This window comes from Sipha flava, unplaced genomic scaffold, assembly GCF_003268045.1.
Source record: "Sipha flava isolate LNK unplaced genomic scaffold, YSA_version1 299_pilon_pilon, whole genome shotgun sequence".
Classification (NCBI taxonomy): Eukaryota; Metazoa; Arthropoda; class Insecta; order Hemiptera; family Aphididae; genus Sipha; species Sipha flava.
Window position 1 is genome coordinate 1,304,358 of NW_020272971.1, and position 26,056 is coordinate 1,330,413.

The 26,056-nt window shown below is 36.4% G+C and overlaps 1 protein-coding gene across 1 annotated transcript in view; it reads right to left on the reverse strand.

Annotated features, from left to right (window-relative positions):
• LOC112685960 (visual system homeobox 1-like) overlaps window positions 1-26,056 on the reverse strand; it is a 192,608-nt gene that overhangs the window by 76,228 nt on the left and 90,324 nt on the right. Inside the window, exon 3 of the mRNA XM_025558032.1 lies at window positions 1,562-1,615. Within this exon, the coding sequence (XP_025413817.1) occupies window positions 1,562-1,615 (54 nt within the window). The remainder of the gene's footprint in view (window positions 1-1,561; window positions 1,616-26,056) is intronic.

Below are 26,056 nucleotides of genomic sequence, written 5' to 3' on the forward strand. Positions count from 1 at the left end.
AATTAGTTTTTATACAAATCACTATTATTTTTTCTCTCTAAATTTAAACTTTTAAGTGTCAATGTTTATTGAACCCTGCAACTCAAATAAATTATAGGTGTACTCATTATTTTTCTGTGTACAGTTTTTTTTTTTTCTTATATCAAGAATAATTCTAAAATTATCTAGTTAAAATTGTTATTATTTTCATGTTAAAGCGGCGTGCTGTTTGATTCTAATGACTGAAGGCAACATGAACGAAAAAAGGATGATAAACTGGCTTATTGCATTTATTTTTTGCTCTTATCGTCGACAGTTGTGTTTTTAATGTTCAACTCGGTGCACCAAAACCGGTAACATTTCTTTAAGCCGATGTTGCGTACGCAGTAAACAATGCAATATCGATCAGTGACAAAGCGGACCAAGTTAACGTAAAAGACAATTCTTTAAACCGAATGTCGAACAACACGTAAAAAAATGATAAATTTATTTTTGTTAAATTTAAAGTTATCACGATGAAAACAGTGAACTTGACAGCATCAGAAATAATAATCCGTGGTTTATGTTAAAATTAATTGTGATGTATTTACAATTATTTTTTTTTTTTATATAATTTCTCAGACATTTATGATAATGCGCGCTGTTGCGAATAATATTAATTATAATATGAAATACGTTTTCAATTTTAACTCCATTGATGGTTTTCATAGGTTATATATTTACCAGAAATAGTCAAGTTCTTTAAATGCTTGTTAAGATTACTTAATGTATGAAGTTAATTCGTAAATTCACAAACTGTTTAAATGTTAAAATTCTGTCGCAGAAAATGTTGTTATTAACTTAACGATATCTGTTTTGCCAAGTAAAAAGGCTCGAAGTCGTATAATTTATCTATCACTCATCTATCACGTATAGAGATGTTATCTATAGTTCTAAAATAAAAACCATCAACAAAAAACAATACTCTCTTTCGTGTTGCTCTTACACGAGTATAAACGTTACTCTGTGTACAACAATGGAAAATAAGTATAGGGAATTCAAAATTATATCATATACCTTGATTAATGGTCTTGAATAAGATAATTTATTGATAGTATGAAATGTTTGCGTTGCCCAAATGCTTATAATATTCAAATAACACGGTATAAAACAGATATGTCACGTATGTAAAATTGATACTCTAAATCTAAAAATTCTATAATTTGTGTTTTGTCACTTTGTGATGTAGGTATCAATTTAAGCGACGTTATAGTAGCATTTATTGTAAAATACGAGTATGTTTATTATCTACACAATTGTTTTTACCATTATTGCAACATAAACTATGTATTCCACCTTTGTGGAAAAAAGTGTTATATAAAAGAACAAAGTCGTTGCGGTTTAGCTGAAGCATAGAACCTACATACGCCAACGGTAAATCGTAGATATTTTAATGCGACTCGCCTTAAAATCATAACACACACATACACACACACGCACACACACACGCACACACACACGTAAAAGTTCATGAAAACCGTTGAAAAGTATCTAAACTTTAGATACATAAAAATTTAGAGTGTACATAATTTGGAAACTTTACCTGACATACAGCTATTAGGACTGAACGCCGGATTCTTTTGGAGTTGTGAAAATCCTAAAAAATAAATAACAAAACACCGATTAGTTATTTATATATATCGTTCTGTAATCAATAAAATATATTTTAAATTTGTTGTAAATATTAAAATGACACTATTTTAATTCATATTTTAATACTACAGACGGTAAATCACAAATGTCAGCACAATTGTGATGCAAAGTACGTATATATTTATATTGGACTATGGTGGTGATAGGTATATGACCTAATTTTACGGGACTGAATTCGAATGAGCGAGTTACTTAAAATATAATGGAATTATTAATGCGTGTAGCTGAATAAATTACGTTTTGTCTTAACTTCTCAATACGTACTGAAAACCTTTGAATTTCGAATATATCATCATTATTATAATATGAAAACGATAAAATTAATTGAGTTAATTTATTTTTACGTGACTCGTCGTTTTAACGTTTGAACTTAAACGTATTAGCTCGTTAACATCCAGCCTGAATGTGAATTATTTGCTGAAGAGCATGAAGTGTGTTTCTCATCCGTGCATTTGTTTTCGACTAATCGATTTAATTGTTATCACTTTGCGCGCTCGATTATTGCTATATAACAATGCTGTACAGGGCAAAAACACTGGTAACACCGGTATTAGGCTCGAGCCTATTATAAAACGTACGGATCAGACGCGGATTCGAAAAAGCGAGTATAAAAGTACCTCTACAAGGATGTAAAACTATATGTATACGATTACGTACAACTGTTTTATACGGTATAATATGTATGCACCTATTCGTATTGGAATAAAAGTCTCGTTGACTTATTATCTTTGAATTTCCCATGGTATCTCTTTGCCGAATCGATCGTGTACATTTATACGCGTAAAAAAAAAATATTTCTTTGTATTCCTTTTATTCGTGAATTTCTGTGCAAACCGCCGTATACGCGCGCACCCGTATCGAGTTACGGCAGTATGTGTGCCAGTATGTTTTGATTCGCAAAGGTCTCCGCGTGGTAATCCGACCTGACAGTTATCGTATTTCTTTGGTTCGCACATATAATTATTTATATATATATATATATATATTTACATTCCATTATTAAACACAAATCGTTTGCCGTGATACACTCAATATCCTATATCCGGAGGAGGTATTATAAAACCTTCAATAAGATATTTCCCTCCATCTCCCCCATCCTTTCTCTCTCACCCTCACACTCTTTCTCTCTCTGGAGGGGCAAAAATAGGCGTTTTGTTTTCAAAGACTTGTGCAATAAATGTTATCGAAAAGAACAAATTCAATGCTATATGTGCTCGGCGGTTAGACATTATTTTAAGATGCGTGCATATCGAATTATTTTTATACCCAACATTATTCATTTCTTTTGAAATGATAAATCGGTAGAGGAAAAAAAAGAGCGAAACCGTGGTTTTTACAATAAAACGGGATATATACCTACCCATTAAATCGTTCGGTTTCTTTTGGGACCACATTGAATTTTTTTTTTTTCATAAACAAATCGTTCCAATCGGTATTATGTTCATCATCTTTTAGAAAGTAATTAATTGTATTCTAAATGTTTAAAGTTCAATTGATGTAAAAAAAAAAAAAATAGAAGCATTTAAATGACTCGCCAACCCAAACTCGCCATTCAGACTGTATAACAAAATACCCGTCAAGAAATAATAAATAAATAATATTAAATCTTTAAAAAAATTCATGTTTTATAATATCATACGTTTAATACCTTGTCCGGGCGGAAAAGATTCGAAACGTTAGTCATAATCTAGGATAACATTAGTGGTTGACAATAAATTTCCTTTTTTTTTTATAGCCAATGAGTACACAGATTAGTGTACACCGCGGTTGGACGATGGGGTAGGTTTATTCAATACTGCATGTTCCACCATGAACCAGCTATAACTATACGATGTAATAGTGTACATAATATAATATATTATATATTTGAGCGAGCCGTTTCACATCTATTCTGGGCATGATTCGCAGAGCACCCTGTCACATTTGATTGTTTTTCCCTAATGCATCCGAAATTATTGTCTCACCGCTATGTCGTTTAGCACATGCTGAGCGTTTTGATCCGTCTTAAGTGCTGTCCGAACCCGATAGATATACGTGCTCGTGTATCCAACAAATACCGGATACTTGACCTAACCTATATTTGATCGCTTCTCCGGTATGAATAATAATTAGTTAATCAACGACAACAAAACCTATGTTCTCGTATTTCGTACTCGTGAAGAATCGGTGAAATGCTTAGAATATCAGGAAAGAAAATTATAAAAACATCGAATAGCAAACTTGAAAACGTAAATGTGGGGGGGGACTACTGTATGCATACCGATTACTGGTGTTGATAGGGCTAGAGGATCATCTCGAAATATATTTGGCTGTTATTACAGATATTCAAGAGAACTTGTATAAATTATGTGAGTACTTAAGTAAATGATAAATGAGATAATACATATTGATTTCATGTTTTTTTTTTTTTATTAACTGAATAAAAAGTATAGGTACAGAAAATGGTTTTCTGAAACATAAGTATACAAGCACAGAAATAGTTCTTTGCGAGCAAAATTTTATCGACTTAAAAAAGTACAACACTGTCAACAAAAGAAAACGAAGTAATTCTCCGGGAGGCTGTAATAGTATTGCTGGAAGCGAAGGTTATCAGATGTGTTATTGTAAAACAAAATGTAAACATTCGATGAGCTTGTGGAACAGCAACAAAATTATGTAACTCGAAAAATCGTAATAGCTTAGTGTGAAATAGCCCTGTGAAAATCAATATAATTATAAACTGTATTGATTTTTAACTTATAATAAATACAATAAATAAAATATTGTCAACTTTGATTATTAATCTTGGCCAGTAATGTCTAGATAGTGTCAACATTGCCTAATTAAATCAGCCATTATCACTAATGAATAGTCGTTTCCGGTAATGACTGATTGCCGACATTGACATACTCGTATATGAAGCAGTGGTTGCAAAAACGGGGTTGAATTTTTTTAAGTGCGTATACTTGTATGTGTTGAATATAGGTAAGTTTTAAATGTGGTATCGTAATGCATCGTGGTCGTTCTACGCCATTCATGGTAGGTAGCCGACCATGTTACCATATGCAAATATACATAAACCAACACCTAATTGTACGTGAAAATGTAGAATATGGGCGAACAGTCTAAATACGGGTTAAAACTTTTTTTACACAGCCATAAAGTATTCACAAGAAATTTAAAAAAAAAAACATACATATGCGAGTATATATATATATATATATATACATGTACGTACAGATTATGTATATAGTAATATCACACAAATATTAAAAATAGAAAATATTTAAAAAAAAATCTCGGGTTCGCGTTTGCAGTCGAATAAGTGTTTATTCGGAATATTTTTGACATGGTAGTCACTCGCCAAGTTTTTAATCTTTCGCAGAAGAGTTGCGTTTAATTTATCAAGTACTGACTTAACTGTAATATAATTAGTTTAGTTTTGCTGTGGCTATTATTAGTACACAGATGACGCATGTTTGTCAAAACCCATGGATAACGAGCTGACATAAACGAATTTAAATGGTGAGTAACGATTATTCTAATAACTAAGACATAAAAAAGTTAATATTACTAATTTTTACGAAAAAACCTCACATTTAAAGGTGCAATAGTGTGAACTTTATTAATATAAAATCAATATAAAATGAAATATAAGAATTATTATTGAATCTTATAAATTATAATATTATTAACCTACAATTTGCCTATATTTTAATAGATATTCAAATAATATAAGTAAAATACATAATTATTGTACATTTTTCAAACGCATATTTATAACTTGATTTAATTTGTTATTGTTAATTTTTTCGAGAATTTAATTTTACGAACATTTCAAAGTTATAATTTAAATTACTCCAGTAACACAAAATTTTGATAATGAATATTGCTAAAAAATGACCGGGCTAGTAAAGTTGAATAAATAATTTTTCATTGAGAATACAAAAAAAAATCTATTTTATTTTATTTAGAATCACCGTAAAAATATTGCCTCCCCTTCAATTTTTTAGAGGGGATATTGTCTCCCCGAACCACACCTTAAATACGGCTTTTGTGAATAAACGAATTAAATAAATTGTCCGTTATCAATAACAATATCATTTATGATTTTTTTTTTCTTTTTTATGAAATTTTTGATAATAAGATTTTACAATATTATAATATTACATTTGTTTCATCGATAGCAATGCACGACACTAATCTAGGTTGATAATTTGTTATGAATACGGAATATACCAATAAAGCTGGAATTTCAAACTATCTACGAATAATTTGAGGTAAACACGATTATGCGGAATAATGAATAACGAATAAATTGTATTCGAATAATTAATCGAATACATTTTTATCAGACTAATGCACGTTTGCCAGTGTAAATATAAACCGCAGTTACGGTTGTCCAGTTATGTCCAGGTCGATAGGGCGTAGTGCAACAAACTATAAGATCGCCATAAGTTCGAGTTGACGCATCTTTTCGGTTTTTATCTTTTTACATTGTTTTCGGTAAAATTAAGTCGACTACAGTTGAACGGTCATTCGAATCTCAATCGTGGTAGACTTCACCGTGAGCATGCCGCGCGTATCACAACGCCATACACCGGGTAGCATGAATACGGATATTTACGTGCGTGCACACACTGTATACACCGCTGTTGATACGTAGTATATAAGTTCGAGTGAAGTACAAATCTTTACCACGAACGAGTGTTAGTCCTTAAAAAGATAAACCAGCCTAAAACGTACACATATATTAATAATAATAATAATAATAATAATCGTATTTCGATTTTTCGTTTGTTAAATCGAATTTCCGTGCACTCCACGGCGGTGGTAATACCACCGCCGCCGTTTAAGCACGTTACACCTACCTAAACATTTTTGCACGCACGCACACATTTCTGGTGACAAAATCACAAAACGACCGTGACGGCGGCGCCGACGGTGAAGTCAGTGGCGGCGGCGGCCACGCCCAACAATTAGCAACGTCACGTGTCTCCTCCGCGCATTTCCAGGATTGCGTGTGACAGCACTCCTGCCACGCTGCTATTCTTCTTCGGCTCTCGTTATAATCAGCAAATAACTGGTTCCGGACCACCCCAATTCGTTTCCAACGACCTGCTAGTGACAAACCCGCCGAGGGCCGCCGACTAATTGTACGCACAAAAGAGCCGGAAGGGGGAAGAAATTATACAATAACAAAGTTTACCGGCTACGCCCACGATCCGCACTTAAACATTCGTCAAAGCGTTCGGCAATTACAAACGGTAGTATTACCGTTTTGTCGCGATTATTGGCGTTCCACCGTCGGTCGGTCGGCGCGCGCCGGATCAGCTCGTCGTGCGAAAGCAATTTTCTTATGTAGGTATGTACTTCTGATGACGAAAACAAAAAAAAATAATAAGTAATCGTATCTCGTTCGTTTTGTTGTTGTATTCAATTGTTGTGAAATCATAGAAATTATAATCAATTACAAATGCTGATAGTACTTATTTTTTTGAAATCTTCCCGCACCGGAAAATCTTAATGCACCTTTGAGGGCAGTAGGTACACTGAACGGTTGAGCCGTTATGTTTATAACGTAATATAATAGTGAATAAAATAATGTAATTGTGTTCGAGTTAGAGGATCGACCGTTAATTTGCACGTTGTTGATAAAACACGACGGAAAAATAAGAGGATAAACAACAATAACCGTTTTAAGATTCAATTTGTGTTTCGTACTCTTGTTATTTTTTATTTGAACTTAATCGCACTAATAGCCGTTCCAGTTAATCGATATTTTACTTCGAGTTAACACCTCGTTAAAGAATTCATATGACCGAGGGTTGATATAACTTACTATTACTGTCGTCGAATTATACATTTAATACCGAATCGGTAGTTGCACATTGTATACACGCATAGGTGTGAATGATATCGTCTTGTAAACCATAAAAAAAGTGTAATCGTTAATAGTGTCGTTTGAACCCCTAGAATAAAACTCGTCACGGCAATAAATAACATTTGTCGACAGCATGTTATTAAAAAGGCGATATGACATTGATTAATTTATATTTACATGCGTCATCTACGTACGGTTTTGATTTAATAACATTATTGTATCATTAATTTAATAAAAAAGGGTAATGAATTTATTATAACAGTAATTAGCATCGTATATTATCCACAAGCCCTTCAATCATTGAATTGGTGCCGATTAATTATCAACACTATTTTAAAACATTAAATTTAAAATAAATAAAAATATATTTTTTTTATGAACGTATTTACATGTTTAATTAGATATTAAATTTGTACGCTAATTTTTTTTTTAAGTTTAATAAATTATTATTACTGTTATACATTATATACACATTACAGCAATTCGTTGAATAAAAATAATTCGAGTTTAAACAAATAAATAAAGACGATTATAACTAATCAAAATAGTTCTCGATCAATTTGTGCAGATTAAAGAAATAAAAAAAAAAATTAAATAATAAATAGACAAAAACGGTGATCGGTAAAATCCCTTGTATCAAAGGATACATTTGGAAGCTAAGCGTTAACATTTCTTGAAAATGATTGTCATCAATTCAATCTGATGGAAGAAGTATAAAAAAAAAAATAATAATACACTTGCCGTTACGTTTTCTTCGTCGATTCCGACCGTTTATAGTCCGCGGCGCGCCCCCGGCCCGCCGACCGGCCGAGGTTAGGTTAGGCGGAATACGTGTGCGTGTATACGCGAGGTGGTCGCGCACTACTAATAAACTACCCCGTCGGGCGGTTAACCGATTTTGGTCAAATCGATATCTTGTGCACCGACCATGGGCCGCGATGGTAACAACACTGGTCGTGCTGATACGACGGAAGCCAGATAGGATGCGAAAAACATTAAAAGTGCGGTTAGACGGCGGCGGGCAAAACGCCCCTCGGACACGCGTTCGCCGGACCATAGTAATAATAATTTCGCCTCGCCTGCGATACACGAGGAATTATTCGACCCCCGCCGTATGAATACGCGTAAATAAATGACACAATCGATACGCGAACGTTCGCCGTCGGTTGACGTGTGCGTGTACAGGTGTAGAAAAGGTGATCGAAAGACGTACGGGCTTGGGCGTGTCGGCCTGCACAGCGCTATCGAAAATTGCCGAGTTCGGTTTTTTCCACGCACGTTTATTGTGTTGTTACGATAATCCTACACCGCACGGCGCACACCACCCCCGCGAAATACGACCGTTGTTGTATTCTTGTACCTGGGTCGGACAATGCGCTCGTCGCACGGCCACTTAAAACGTCCGTTCGGCGTTTCATTAAAATATGTAATCCGATTTCAACGTGATTACCGTCGTCGTTTACGACACAGGTACTGTTCTCGAAATCGTTATCGACGCGTTCCGACGAACAATGCACGTCTACAATATTTACTTATCGATGTGACATCGCCGTCCCGACCTCATTGTCTTCTTCGGAAATCGCGATTACGTGCGCGGTACGCATAAACGTTATTCGATTGATTTAGGCGAGGGGGCGCGTACTCCGAATCGTTTCGGAACGGCGATGGGGTGTGGGTTAAGATGTTTATTATTTTTACAACACGTGTTATACACGCGTCTTATGGCTTAAATCGGGTGGGGGGAGGGGAAATAAGTTGTCGGACCTCTAGACGCCCTCTCCCCAATCACGTGTACAAAGGCGTGCGAATAGGTGCACTTACGACTACGACGTATTATAACGTTAATACGATGTCACTGGAAGCCGGTAGTTCTTAATCCGAATACACTGTCACGGGTGTATTGGACGTATGAGTGATGTACAACTGTGCGTAAGAGGTAAGTACTTGTTTAGCAAACGGATAGTAAGTAAAACGCGTAAGAAATACGTCTATACACGTGTGGTAAACACCTCGACGGTCGTACGCGTAAATGTTGTGTGCGTGTGTGTGTGTTCGTACATGCGTATGCATTTATTTTTCTTCGCGTTCTCATTACGCTAAAACAACGGACAAATCCGTAACGGGTTCTACGACCGATCGGAACTCTTAAGATGACTGTTTAAAAAAAAAAAAAAAACAAAGCACAGCGAGGGAAAATATTTTACACGTGCGTAGACGGTGACGGTGCAGATTCTCACGCGCTCCTCTTCTACAAACGCACGACGAGTAGGTGGTACATAATGTTTACGTACCCCTGCGCGTTGTGTTATCGAAAGCAAAACGTTCCCGTAAGAACAAAATGTTGTGTTATTACGTGATGAAACGTAAAAGGTCGTAAAGGTTTGTTGGGGGGGGGGGGGGGGGGGGGGGGAAGAAAAAAAGATTAACAACAATAACAAAATATTGTTAGGACGCGACGCGGTGAATCGGATCAGTACGCGATATCGTAATCCGACTTCACCTATAGTGCGCGGAGGGAGGGGGTTCGATCGATTCGCACGTTAGGCAACGACGTACACGCGAATCGCTATCGCAAAAAACTGCTGTGGTGCACGAGGCTAATTTCCGCGCGATTCGCTCTCGAAAAACCGAATCGAGTTCGTCTTTTTCATTCTCTCTCTCTCTCTCTCTCTCTCCCGCTCGGCCTCGGTTTAATTAGCATTTTCGTAGTAAGTGCAACGCAGCGTGTACATGGTTTTTCACGCGTCCCTTTCATGTTGTACGACGACCTCAATAATTAGTAAGCCGCACACCGCTGGTACACGCGCGCACACGGACGCATGTGTACAAGAATATGCGCGCGCGCCGAGAGATTTCTGAAGTGCAAAACAACACAACAACGGATAATTTGCCGGAGCGCCCGGAACACCGGCGGGACGAAGGGTCGAGAACGGTGAGGGGCGGTGTGTTTTAAAATAAAAAGCCAGACTTTTTGCGGAGTCCCCGTTTATTCTGCCGAGGCGACGGCCAGGAAGAATCAATAATTTGCGGAAAGTACCGCCACCGCCTTCCCCTGTGAGCTCGCACACACGCGTACGGCCGTATCACACTTAACTACCCCTTTTTTTTCCTACCCCTTTCCCCCTCCCGATTTTCGCACGCGTGTGCACGTACGCACGCGGAACAAAGCAAACACCTCGCGCGCCTGACACGTTCGTAATTAGGTCGGTACGAATACGGCCGCGGCCCGTGTCGCCTCCGGCCGCGAAGGAACAATAAATGACCGTCGCCAATCCGTTCGTCGTGTTATTACCGCAATCCGGTTACCGCGCGATACCGCCAACGACGGCCGATAACGGTTTTTACCCTTTCTCCATCACCTACCCCGGCGGGGATGACGCTTCGAGGCGCACAGATTAGTCCGTTCGTCGTGCGTCGTTACCGACCAACCAAACGTAATTCAATAACCCGTTCGCCTTTACGTCGGGTGAACGGTAATACTAATATGATAAAATCATAGTGCCCAAACGTCTCAGGACCGAATTGCGTACGTTTTGTCGAACGTGTCCGATTTTATGATGAACTTGATTCACATTTTTTTAATATTTTTTTAAGGGGAAATTCCAATAATCTAAAAATTAAATAATTCGTTACAATCATCCCGAATGGTATGTTTAAAAAAAAAAAACTCAAACGCGGAAATAACTTTCACGTCAGCCCATCCCTCTTCATATAATAACACTTGGAAATGAAATGTTGTACACTATTTTCCAAACCGATAACACAGTTAAAAGAAATTAAAATAATTACAACTATTAACTATTATTATAATGTGATGTGTGAAAAACACAATGACGAACGTTTGTTTAATAATAATGTGTATTTTATTTAAAAGACTATAGAACCGCATTCACCCGAGTTAATTTATGGAATTCTTTAATCGATTTTATTTTTGTTAAATTCATTTTATAACGCGTTAACGGAGCAGTAGTGGTCGAGTCAAAATTTATAAACTTTCGCTAATTTTAAAATTAAATTTTATATCAGTTCCGCGGTGACAGCCGACCGATACGCACGTATCTCGCGCTACCGCTCTTCCTAATTACCTAATTAGCGAACGTCTAGTTTCAATGCTTAATTGCGTTATACTTATATTAACAGTGTAAACTTATCATTAATTTTTAACTTGTTTTTTTTTTTTTTATAAAACTATCCATGCCCAACTATCTGTTAGGCAGTGCGTATATTGATCAAGTGCGAAAACGCACTATTATTTGGTATTTTCGTCACACGTAAGTCACAGTGTTACGTAACTGCTTCATTGCGGTTATCTTATCTGCCGACCGCCGTCAGGCGGTCTTGCTACATATATTATAACAACCGTCCACCGCCGCTCGCTCATTAATTATTATGTCGACAACAAAAACCAAACAAAACACCAACGCTAATCAACAGCCCAAACCCAATGCAAATACGCATAAACAATCAGAAACACAAAACTCTGAGATGAACAACCCAGGCCGCAGCACCCAAAACAACATCACTAACCGACCTGAAAATGGAAACTGGACTACTCAGACAGGTAAAAGAAACCTTTCAAGTACATCATCTAGCTCTTCCACCTCCAAAACCTCTTCTACAAAAACTGCTCAGCCACAAACAAAAAAACTCTTTTTCTCAACACGCAATCGCTACGAACCACTTTTGATCACCGAACCGATCGACTCGGTATTTGACGTTGACATGATAGCCGAAAATTCTGAAATCACTCCCCGAGTCAAACCACCTCCCCCGATCTTTATGAAAGGAATAAATGACTTTCCTGGCTTCTGCACAACTTTAATTGAGTTGATAGGAGTTGATAACTTCATTTGCAAAGCCACCACAGACCGCTTAAAAATACAGACCGCCAATCCCGAATCTTATAGACTTCTAATACATTATTTAAAAGAACATAACGCTAAATACCACACATACCAACTTGCGGAGGACAAACCCACGAGGATAGTTATCCGCAATCTCCACCCTACTACGCCAGTTGAACTAATAAAATCTGAACTCGAGACGCGCCTCTTCGAAGTCAGACAAGTCACGAATGTTCTACACAAAACCAGCAAGCACCCACTCCCGTTGTTTTTCGTCGATTTAGAACCTACCGAACACTCTAATCAAATCTACCAATTATCTTCCCTTCTGCACACAAAAATTAAGGTTGAAGAACCATACAAGCCTAAGTTAATTAGCCAATGCCAAAATTGCCAAGACTACGGCCATACCCGGGCGTATTGCGGTTATTCAGCACGCTGCGTTAGATGCAGCGCGCATCATCCATCTTCCGAATGCACTAAGTCGCCCGACTCCCCTGCCAAATGTGTACTATGCTCTGGAGATCATCCAGCCAACTACCGTGGTTGCATCGTCTACAAGGAACTTCAACGCCGAAAAACGCCGACCAATAAAAGTAATTTCTTACATGATACTATCAAACCAAATGTTAAACCTTATAATGTAAAAGAAAGCCACCCACTCGCTACCCTTTCGGATAAGAATGAATCTAATCCCACAAAAACTTATGCACAGGCCACAGCTAGTCAACCACCTCAACCTTCTCCACCCTCCGACCTAACTCAACTCATGTCCTCCTTTGTAGGTGAACTAAAATCTCTTATTAACCCTTTAATTGCTCTCCTGACACAAGTCATCACTTCACTTCTAAACAAAAACAATGACTAATTCCTACACTAATAACTCATTATCTATTTTACTATTTAATGCTAACGGCCTAAAAAATCATGTTAATGAGCTCCAGACAGTACTCTTTGACAAGCGCATAGATATCGCCTTAATATCAGAAACTCATTTTACCAAATATTCTCACATTTCCATTCCAGGTTATTACCTACTAAAATCTAACCATCCTGATGGTACAGCACATGGTGGGGCAGCTATACTTATTAAAACTAACTTAAAATTCTATCCTCTTTCCAACTTCTCTCAAAATCATATCCAATCCTGCGCCATCTCAATCACACTTAATAATATTCCTATTTGTATTGCAGCAGTTTACAGCCCTCCCAAGCACCTTATAACAGACACTAATCTCACCGAATATTTTGACACATTTCCTAACAACTTTATTGCGGGTGGTGACTTTAATGCTAAGCACCAAAGCTGGGGATGCCGAGTTACTAACCCACGCGGTAACCTATTTCACAATTTTACCAATGTTAAAAAATTTAAAATACTTGCACCACCTGATCCAACATACTGGCCAACATCGCGCAGGAAAAAACCTGATATTCTGGACATATTTATCTCAAAAACTCCGAGTAATTTATACTGTGCTGTAAACAATATCTTAGACTTAAACTCGGATCACTCGTCTGTAATACTAAATGTTGATGCGACTCCTCAAATAAATTCAGTTAGCCACTCTCTTTTCTCACCATCAACCAATCGTTATACATTTCATAACATAATTGCCCAAAAAGTTGATCTTTCAATAAAGTTAAAGACCGAGCACGATATTGACGAAGCAATCAATAACTTATCCGAACTTATCCACTCAGCAGCCTCATTATCCAATACTTTAACCACCTCTAAGCACTCAGTCCAGAATCTGACTCCCCTTCCTGAACAGATACGCTCACTAATTGTGGAAAAACGTAGAGCCAGAGCAGTTTATCAACGCACGCGTCTACCGTCACACAAAAACGCTTATAATAAGTTAGCCAACTCCCTAAAAAAAACCCTAGCTAAAAACAAAGCGGATACACTAGAACAAAAACTAACCAATCTTTCATTTTCCGACGGTAGCTTATGGAAAGAAACCAAGAAATTACTTAGTATTAAAACTCCTTCTACCCCTCTAAAGAAACCTGACCATACACTTGCTTCTTCTGATACCGATAAAGCCGAAGTTCTTAAAGCACACCTACATGAAACCTTCCAACCACATCATAACATACTCATACCTCAATTTGTTGATGAGGTAAAGGCTGGTTTAGACCTTCCCTCAACCTCCAATCATCTTGAAAAATATTTCACGCCCAATGAAATCAAACAAGCTATCCAAAAATACTCCTTAAAAAAATCGCCAGGTTACGACCTATTAACGGCAGAAGTAGCTAGATGCCTCCCCAAAAAAGCAATAGTACTGGTAACATATATATTTAATGCATGCCTAAGACTCTCCTACTTTCCGATCCTTTGGAAATTCTCAAAAATTATATTATTTCCTAAACCTGATAAACCCTTAGACGACCCATCCTCATACAGGCCGATAAGTCTCTTGCCCTTCTTATCGAAAATTTTTGAAAGGCTTATCCTCAAACGAATGACTCCATATATTGTCAGGAACAATATTCTTCCGAACACCCAGTTTGGATTCAGACCCTCACATAGTACCATTCATCAAGCTCATAGGATTGTCGATGCAATATCTTTCTCGTTGGAAAAAAAACTTTACTGTACCTGTGTCTTTCTTGATGTATCCCAAGCGTTTGACAGGGTTTGGCATGACGGATTACTTTACAAACTCAAAAGTTTTCTTCCCCACCCGCTCTTTCTTCTTATCAAATCTTACTTAACCGATCGTCACTTTCAAGTACATTATCGCTCTGCATACTCAGAAATAACCAAAATCAATGCTGGCGTCCCACAAGGGGGCATCCTATCTCCAACTCTATTCAACATATATGTCGCTGATCAACCCACCACGCCTCAAACCATGGTGGCTGATTATGCTGACGATAAAGTAATTTTGTCAATTAGTGAAAATCCGGTAACCGCCTCATCAAACCTGCAACTCCATCTCTGCCTAATGTCTAACTGGTACGACAAATGGCGTATCAAAATAAACCAAAACAAATCAAGTCACACTACATTTACTCTCAAGAAGGGAATTTGTCCAACTGTTACATTAAACAACATCCCAATTCCCACATCTGACACAATAAAATACCTGGGACTCAATCTTGATAAACGACTAACATGGAAAAATCATATTCGAACCAAAAGACTGACTCTCAACGCCCGTATGCGCATCCTCAATCCTCTAATATCGAGAAATAATAAAACAAGTCTGAAAGTCAAACTTCTAATTTACAAAACCCTCTTAAAACCTATTTGGACTTATGGCATACAGCTCTGGGGCTCAGCAAAAAAATCCAATACCAATAAAATCCAAGTATTCCAAAACCTAGCTCTCCGTCGTCTGTCCAATGCACCACCATACGTCTCTAACCTAACATTACATAATGACTTTCACATAAAAACCATCAATGAAGAAGCTCAATCATTTTACTTGCGGTACCGCACACGACTTCTATCCCACCAAAATCCTCTTATTAAAACCCTCTCCTCTCAAACTCTCCCGGGGAATCCAAGGCGCAGGCTAAAAAGGAAATGGTGTCGTGACCTACTACAATTATAAATTTAAAATATACTATGCTCGTTACATGTATATATTCATCTAATCTCAACATATGGGAAAAAAATAAAAAAAAAAAACATATATAAATAATTCATGCTAAGTGTTGCCAGTGGGTGGCTTCTTACTCAATTTTTTCATGTCATGTCTTCTCTTAGCACATAAGCTTATTATGCATTACTTGTATAGATTGTTTATTTCTAATAAAAATTAAAAAAAAAAAAAAAAAAATTTTATATTTCATTGCGGGCTTTTAGTTGTTTTAATTGCTTAAACTGTGCTGCACACTTCTTCGCAAAAACTGTAGGAGAAATTAAATTGTATACTACCTGCTAAGCAATAATTAACGTTGTTCCGGAGTTAACAAAATTAATCAATTCGTTAGACAGAGCTCTGAGCAGAGGTGCTGAGGATTAATGGTGCGGGCGGCGTTAGTGGTACGGGGTTGTTGCACGGGTGACAAAGAAAATTACGCGTTCACAATAGCTCCCGGAGTGGCGAAAATAAGTTATATAATTAATGAAATTGTTGGAAGACGGTGGCGATGGCGGCATTTTCCCCAGGCGACATAATTACTTGTCAACGGCAAAACCGCTACGCTGTAACGTTTTCCTGAAACTCTTCACCCTATCCGATGTGACTACGGGTATTAAGGAAAATCCGAAAAAACGGTAGAATGAAAAAGAGAGAGAGAAATTGAGCCATTTTCTTGACGGGAAAAATTATTTTAATTAGGCTCGCATTTATTGGAATCGAAGATAAATAGTAAAAGAAAAAGAAAAAAGAACAGGTTTATATAAACAAACAATCGATGAGCGAGCGACGACGATGGCCGTTTTTATCATACTGTAAGTATATATCTATTATACAGTTGTTTTTTGTTCTTCGATAATTTTGATGATAAACGTAAAAACCAATGGATTCACAGGCGGTAATAATAATAAATAATAATAATAATAATAATATAGACCAAAACGAGCTAAGAAGATAAATAAAAACCTCCAATCAATCTGTTACCGTACACAGATGTGTTTTGACAACAACAATAATAATATAATATTCTGTTCGCCTTACTTCCTGTCGTCCTGGCACGCGGTTTTCGCTGTCGACGAATTGAACGAACCGGAATGAAATAATGTTATCCTTCTTCGCACCCACGCATAACGCGCGCGCGCGCGCACGCGCCTACAAACACGTGTACATATAAATACATACACAAGACACAAATATTTATATATATACATAACACTTGTATACGCTGACGAGATAATGTTTTCTTTAATTGTACGTTAAAAACGTATTTTAATTTATTCCAAAGCGGTGTTGATGGGTATGAATTTTTACGTACGTGTACACGTGTACGCACAAAAACAACCGCGAATAACGCCAGCCGGGATTTGATTGTGGTCTTGACTACGGTAAAAAAAAAAATAAAAAAAAAAAATAAAAACGAAAAAAACATTCCTCAAGGGCGAGAATCCTTGTAATTAAATTACACCCGTTCGTGCAAATCTGAACTCCGATAATTAACACTGAGATTTAATTACGACTCGGGGGAGGGGAGTAAAAATCCAACGAAAAACGAGGTTTTTCGTGGCGTGCAATACGCGTACATACATACCGTACACATTATTTCGGCTTTATTACTTGATCTTCTTAAGACTGTCGCGAACGAATGGGCGCGCGCCCGCGTACACGGTGCACATAAAACACGGTTTTTTTTGTGCACGCGCGCGGTTACATTCAACGTTTCCGCATGTTTTGTCTCGTTTAAATGGACGCGCGTCGTTCTGCTCCGTAATGATAGAAACGCGTGTAAAACGATGAACAAAAAACGGAACTTAAACTGCTCGGCGTTTTTTTTTTTTTTTTTTTTTATTATTATTTTTTCCACGAGGCCCGTCGAAATTAATGGTTAGTCGCGCGCGCCACAATCGCGACGACTACGAGTGTAGTGTACGCGCACCCCCTCCCCCCGGTTAAAAGCCAACGTAGAAATAATGAAAACTAAAATAAAAACTGTTTACCGTACCAGAGATGGGCCCGGGTGGAGGCGAACGCGTGATTTACATACGTGTACATTATATGTACGCGTACACGGTGTGTTACGCGTGTTATGCGACGCCAATTGTCTTGTACAATAACGGTCGGTTTGAATCGACCTGACACGTTGGAGAAAACGCGTGTATTATAACGCGAGGTATTTTTTTATATTCTATTTCCCTGTTCGAACGTTTTGTTGTTCTAACAAATTCTTATCCCGTACGTATCTATATTCATGTTGCGCGCGCGTAGACCATTGTGCGATCGAAAACGCTGAATAATCATCGGATATTGTTGGGATTGAAATAAAAAAATAAAAATAAAAATCTAATCCGTCCTATTATCATCCGCTCGTTTGGCGTTACCAATAAATGTGTGCTCGTGGGCGCATGCGCGCCGAGGATATATTATAATTTTAAGGGTATCAAAAAAAAAAATCCTTCGATTACGATTTAAGGAATCTTCGTCGTGTCGACCCTATTTCTGACCCTTCCGCACGCACGCATGACGAGCGTATACAATATTAACGATAATGTTATGACGCGGGTTCGACGTGTATTTCTCGACAAGAGACCTGTGCGTATAATAATATTAATGTACGCGTTTATGTGTACGGTGTTGTGCCGGTTCCTCGTGACATCCGTAGAGATCTGTTGACGCTCGTCACGTGGATTTCACGCGTGTATATAAAACATGATAGTTCAAATATTTTTTAATTTTTGAAATGGGACGGGTGCAAAGGACCAAAACTGTTATGAAGCGTTTACGTCCTTTAGTACGTTTAGAAATCAGTGGCTATTTTTTTTCCCCATTCAATTGGGAGGGGGGTCCGTTAAAACATGGTTTGTTTTTGTCTCGCGGACGATGTTGGTAAGAGCGCGCTCCAGTAATGTTTATATATATAGACGCTTAATTATTACAATTTACAACCCCGTAGTCCCTAAATATCAACGATTAAAACTAAACTGATGTTAACAACAGAATCAAAGCATCGGTAAGCTATTCCTTCAGCTACACCAGAAAGAACATTTTAAACACTGCAAGGTTTAAAATCATACTTAAGATTGACCATAATGGCGGAACGTTTTAATGGATTAGCTATAGTAACAACAAAAACGAAAAACCTATCGAATTCGAAGTTTTACAATAATTTTAAAAAAACCTCACCCAAACGATTTCAGCTATTATACTGGTAAAAAAATGTATTTCACTGCCATTATTTTTATGTTAATTATTTTTTTCGTACATTTATTTTAATTTTATGCTTAATACAAATAAGAATTAAGAAACCACTTTCTTTGTTTTTCATACTTAACCTTGTGACAATTAATATTATACAGCAACTATTTATTTTCTAGCCCCCCCCCCCCACTGAAAAATCCTGCGTATGCCAATGTACACGCGGATATTACAGAGCAAATTATTCTAATTCATCCGGTCGTTGTCGACGGTGGCTCGTGGTGAAGCAGATGTTTTTGAAAATCCCACGAGAGCAATTTTTTCCCGTTCGGTTCTGTGTGCAGCCCCTGCAGTTGGTTTTGCGGTGCAAATAATATAAACAAAACGATAAGTTTTAAAATTTCTCGCGTCAAGAATATTATGCGCGCAGTATTCTCCGCGGTTTACTTCTGTTACAGTCGGAATACGAACGCGACACGCGTTTTAGAAATAACTGTCCGTGTTCGTCTTATTTATAAATGCGTTAAATGTATGCACTAAATCGATAACAACATACAATCCATAACGTTTGTGCCGTGTACAAAACGTGCAATTAACATCATATAAAATTAGTACTAGCAAGCGTACCCTTGACCATTGCATTAGGTCTTGACGGTACAACGACACGGCGATGAGTAGATACGTTTTCATGTATTTTTAAATATTTTCACAGCATCGATGTTCGTTCGCTAAACAATTGGAAATCGATTATTGATGTCAATAATGAACACACAAAAGCCTCACTCGCGGGTGTTTGGCCAACACCTATATTATCTGCGCGACGCTATTTCGTTATAGGTATAATTAATTGTAATAAACCGCGCACAACTGAGTTTCTCGTTTAGTCAGAGTACCGTGAACGTGTAATCCCTTCCGCGGCCGGACGACCTAATCATTAAGTGGGACGATGTCTACCCACGAAACAAAATATAAACGTCTCCCGACGGCTGAGAACTTACAAAATACACGAATAGATCGTCTCGTCTTCCTTGCAAACAGAACAATTGAAACCGATGCGGTTGTCACCGTCTTGCCAGATCACCTGGTGACCACCATATACACCTCTACTCATGTATTATAAACAACTAAACATACAGATACAGGTGCCAACCGAACCGCGGCCCATCGGTCGGATCGTTTACAGGGATCGGATAGTCGGAAATAAAAATTACAAACACTATTTCACGGGCGCCTAAACGTTTGAATTGTTTACGAACCGAAACGCGCGTGTACGTGTACGATAACAATAACGTTGTGAATTGCATTATATAACTGAAACCCGGTAACACTGTACGCGCCCGTCTACCCGACCGACAACTGTAACCGTGTTTCTAACATCATAATGTGCCCATCTACTAAATACGCGTTCAACAACGCTAATTATTCATGCGCGGTACGCATAAGTGCGTGCACGAACGGTAACCGTACGACGTGGCGGTGTGCAGTGCGCCACTGCTGTGTACTCGCGGTGTACTGTATCGCAGCAAGTACGCTGTGTACATAGTAATATGCAAATTCGTATCCCGTTCATTAGCTGCACGCCGTTCACGCGCGTACTGCGTGTAACACGTAAGTAAGCACATATCGTATCGATATAATACGAGTTATAATACTAATACGAGAAAACAAAAAAAAAAAAAAAGTCATCGAGTGTTTTCGCACGCTCGCGTCTCGTGATGTATAACACGTGTTGAAATCGAAAAAAAAAAAAAAATAACATCACTGGTTCGAATAATTGAACCGAGGGAGGGTTGCAAAGATTATTACGTTACGAGATGATCTCGTGGACGTATTAAAGATACCTTTTACGAGTTACCATCCAGTAATCGTCATGTCAATCAGCGTGAACGTGGTGCGTGTACGTTCCACGTGGTACATATTAAAGATCTGCAAGGGCCGGGCCTTAAAAAAAATAATGATAGCTAAATCGGACTTTCGTTTTCGTAAAAATGTTCAGGCCGGGCCTAGCTGGGCTTTTTTGGTAGAACTTTTCGGGCCGAACCGGGTCGGACTCTCAAAATAATAAAACCAAGGAGCTTTTTTTTGTAAAACTTTTCGGGCCGGGTCGGGCTTAAGGATTTTTACATCTGGCCGCGCTTGGATATTTTATGGGTTTTTTTTTTGTACAACATATAATTGTTATTTAAAATAAAAATGATAAATTCTCATTACGATGCAGGAATAACCACGAATATTATGTAATTCATGGAACGTGGGTACTGAGTAATGGGTATAATAAAGTTATTTATATATGTTACGGTGAATGATGTAAACGTGGTAAAAGACGTAATTTCCCGGTAAATGACATCATTTACCTAAAAATTGGTAAACGTTGTAAATGCAGACATTCTCCGGTTATTGTCGTCAATCACAAGTTTAATTGGAGAATGATGTTTAATATTTTTATAAACAAAAATCCCAACTAGCAATAACGTCGATAACCCGAGTAATAATATGAGATAATCTTTTAGTTTATTAGTGAGTATCGACGGGTATATTATAGCGAGTTGTATTTGCTACGAATGTGTGTTTTATAATATTATTTGTAAAAATTTGTGTCACCAGTGAACAAAATATAATAAAAGTTAGATTAAATTATAGTGTTATAGTTTTATTCAATTTTAATATATAAGTATGCAGAACAAATTTAAAGCAGCAATTGACAAAATTTTCAGCACTAAAAAGAGAGGTGACAATATATTTTATTTTAGTTCTGAAGGTATCACAACAAGATTCAAAAAATAAAAAAATTAAAAATTGGAACACTAAAAAAAACGGTAACGAATAACAGACTTATACGTAAATATGATTTTGTATCAATTGGGGGAAAAGAAAAATTGATTAAACCTATAGTTGATAATGAATCTGACGTTTTATATTACGTCACAGTAGACTTATTATTGTACCTATAGTAAAAAAATCAGTGTATTATTTGAGATTAATCATCATTTACCACTAGTTTTGGTAAATGACATCAATGACCGGTGAAAGATGTACATTTGAATTTAAAATTTGGTTTTTTACATCATTTACCTACATAATCGAATCATTTTGGTAAAAGACGTCATTCACCGGAGAATGACGACATTCACCAATATTCATCTTTTACCGTAACATATATAATTCATAAATATGTCAATAATCAGTAACTACACTACCAGAATATATGGCATACTATTAGCGGGGTAGAGGTACTTGTCTATTAGTGAGATTATTATTTCTATAGTATCATAGTACCATGTACCAGTATAAAATAGAAACGGTAATTTGAAGTTTTTAAAGAAAATCCATTGTGTTGAATATGGAGATTGTTAACACTAATTTAGGATACTATACTATAGCCGATTTCAGCTGCCTAGTTTTAATGTTCCATGTTAGTGTACCACTGAACATATTTTGCTTACCTACATTTATTTATTTGAATCAAAATTATAAGGTAAGTTTTTTAATGTTACCTACGTAATATATATATTTATATTATAAATATTATTAATAATATTAATTATTTATAATAATATAAATTATAAATAATATAATAACATTAATTATTTATAATTATTAATTAATTATTATATTATTAATATATATTTGTATTTTTTTTTACTCTACTAATTTATCAGTATTTATTATGTAAATAGTAATAACATTAAAGAAAAAACTGTTGAGGCACTTATTGCTTTTTAAAAAATACAATATATATGCGGATTTATTTCACCTTTCTAAAAATACAATAATAATAAATTTATTGTTTTAATTATTTGTTAAAAAAATTACTTAGGTAGTAGGTATCAACAATTTGTTTTAAGATTATAATGAATGGGTAATTAAATAATATTGATAAATAATAAACAGTGACTGCTTTTAAATATTATTTTTTATTTGATTACTTATATTATAATTGTTAGAAATATATTATTGTATTATATATATTACTCAATTTAAAGTATAGGTACCTACTTGACACTTGATACTTAGTATCTATTCAACACTTTATTGCACAGCGCCCAATGTCCACATAAGTTTTTTAAATCCAAACATTGCATTTAACTCTTACCTAGTACTTACTACCTACTACCATTGATGAAATATACATGTATATTTAATCAATGCTACTTCTTAGTCTAATATTTATAAGAAATATAGGTTTATAAGTATAAAATATAAAGTTTATAAATATAGTTTTATAAGAAATATAGGTTTTAATAAGTATTATAAATTGTAATTCATCCATTCAGGATGAATTCTGCATATAATTTCCAATTTAAATGTGTAACCGACTACCTATTTTAATTTTTAAACATTTTTGATTATCTTTAGATGTACTTTGTGTGGTGACTGGTTATTTTTCATATTGAGTGTTTGGTTTTTAATAAGAAATTTTAAGTACTTTTTGTTTGATTAAGTTTGTTTTTATCAAACTCCAGTGGCATCATTTGATAATATTTAGGGAGGGGTGGATCACATTTTTGTACATGAACAATTATTACTCGCAAACATTTTTATTATATAGTTATTAGTTAAATATGATGTTCTAGGGCTAAAAATATATCTCAGACAAAACCAAATTTTTAAATAGCTTGGAATTATTTTCGGGCCGGGTCTGGTCTTTTTTTACAAAATATTTTGGACTGAACCGAACCGGGCTGTAGAAAAAAAAATGTTGGACCGGGCTGAGACGTAAATTGATGGCCCTTGCAGGTCTTTAGTACATACGCAGGGCCGTAGCAACTAAATATTGCGACCGGAGCGAAACTTCAAAATACGTCCTTAAGTATTTTAATTTATAAATTTAGTATAAATAATGATTTTTTCCTTATAATTATGTACGCTTTAGTTGACTTTATAAAATTTTTTTTTTCAATAACTTATTAAAATATAAGTATACATAATTATAAGTAGGTTCATAGGATATATAAGTAATTACATAAATACATAGTATTGCTTTAACTTCTTCTTCTTCAACAGCTTAACGGTCCATTAAGGACCTGTGCTGCCATTAGTTGGCCTTTCCATTTTTCTCTGTCCAAAGTCCAGTCTAACGTTTCATGCTCATCTATTAGTCTCATATCCTATTCTACGGTGTCTTTCCATCTTGTTCTTGGTCTTTCAAGTGGACGTTTTTTATTTATTTTTCTTATCAAAATATTTTTCAATACATTCCCATCAGTTCTCCATACATGTCCCAGCCACTCTAGACGTTTGCACCTTATATATGTGAGTATACTTGGTTTTTCATACAGGTCATACAGCTCTTCATTGTGCCTCTTTTCATAAATTCCCAGGTTGTCGTTATATACCAGTCCTTATATATTTCTTACTAATTTTCCTTTCCCATATAGCAAGTTTCCTATTGTCATCTTTTGTCGTGGAACAAGTCTCACATCCGTAGGTTATTATTGGTCTAAGATAGCTTGTGTACAGTGTAGTTTTTGACTTCCTAGATAGCAGTTTTGATCTCAAAAGTTTGTTTATGCTAAAGTAATATCTATTTCCATTCGATATTCTTACTTTTATTTCCCTATGCATGTTGTTACTGCTGTTTATATTAACACCTAAGTATTTGAAATTATCCACCCTTTCAAAATCCATAATTCCTATTTTCAGGTTTGACTGATCTAAGTTTCTTCTAGATAGTATCATAAGTTTAGCCTTTTCTTCATTGATACATAAACCCATGTTTTTGCTGGCTTCTATTAGTTTAGAAACTGAGCGGGTAACTTCTTCTCACGTATTACCTAACAGAACTATGTCATCAGTATATGCTAAAACAGTTTCTTCACAAGAACTTCCATTGTTTGTCCTTCATAGGATTCTCTGATAACTTTTTCTTGTCCCAGGTTAAATAAAGTTAGGGATAAAGCATCTTCCTGTCTCAATCCTGAATTAATCTTAAAGGCTGGCGATAATGTCTGTAAGAAACGTACTTTAAGTAAAGACTTGTCATTACACATTTTTTATTAAGCTTACATATTTTTGTGAGATTCCAAAAAGTATCATTGCTTTTCATAGTTATTTCCTATTACACTGTATTGCTTTAACTTATGAGTAACAATTAAATTGCAAATTTTTATTTTTGCCCTCGGGAATTGCGCTGGAGCCTAGGCACCTCTAGTCCCCACCCTTGATACGATACCCTGTGTATACGATTTACATAACGTGCAATTTACACCGCTCGCGACATTTCATAAGCTCGACTGGTGGAATAGCAAACGCGCGTGCGATTCGGTGTTTTAACGTGCATTGTTCGCGGTAATCGTGACGAATGTGTGAAACGCGCGTTTCCGTAAAGCCAACTTGTATTTCATAAGCAACCGTACACCAATACGTGTACGGAGGATATTTTCTATAAATTCGAATCGTTCCAAAGCAAACACGGTGATTATCACACAATTGCGAGACGCGTCGTGCACACCGCGTACAACAATGTAGGTATGTACGCGCTGCAACGCTGTGTAATGAAACGCGAGCGAAATGATTTGCTCGCGTTTGCCGCGAGTGAAGTGTTATTCAACCGCCACAAGAGTTTCCATTGTTGTTAATTAGAACGTTTTTATTTTTTTTCCAATGTTACGTTATAAGCTGTTCGCTCGTTGAGTTCAGAAATCCGTTGCCATCAACAGAAAAATGTTTATAACTTTCGCGTTTGCCGAGAAAATGGTTCCGAACCGTTGTTATTTTTCCACAAAATAATAATAAAAATAGTATGGATCAGACTAAATGCACGTTGAATAACAACACGTTTGGGAATGGACGCGAAAACGATTTTACCGTCGACCGTGTCTCGACGTTTAATTATTTTTACGTGAAACGATGTACGCTCACGATCAATAATTCGGGACTCGCGCGCTCAT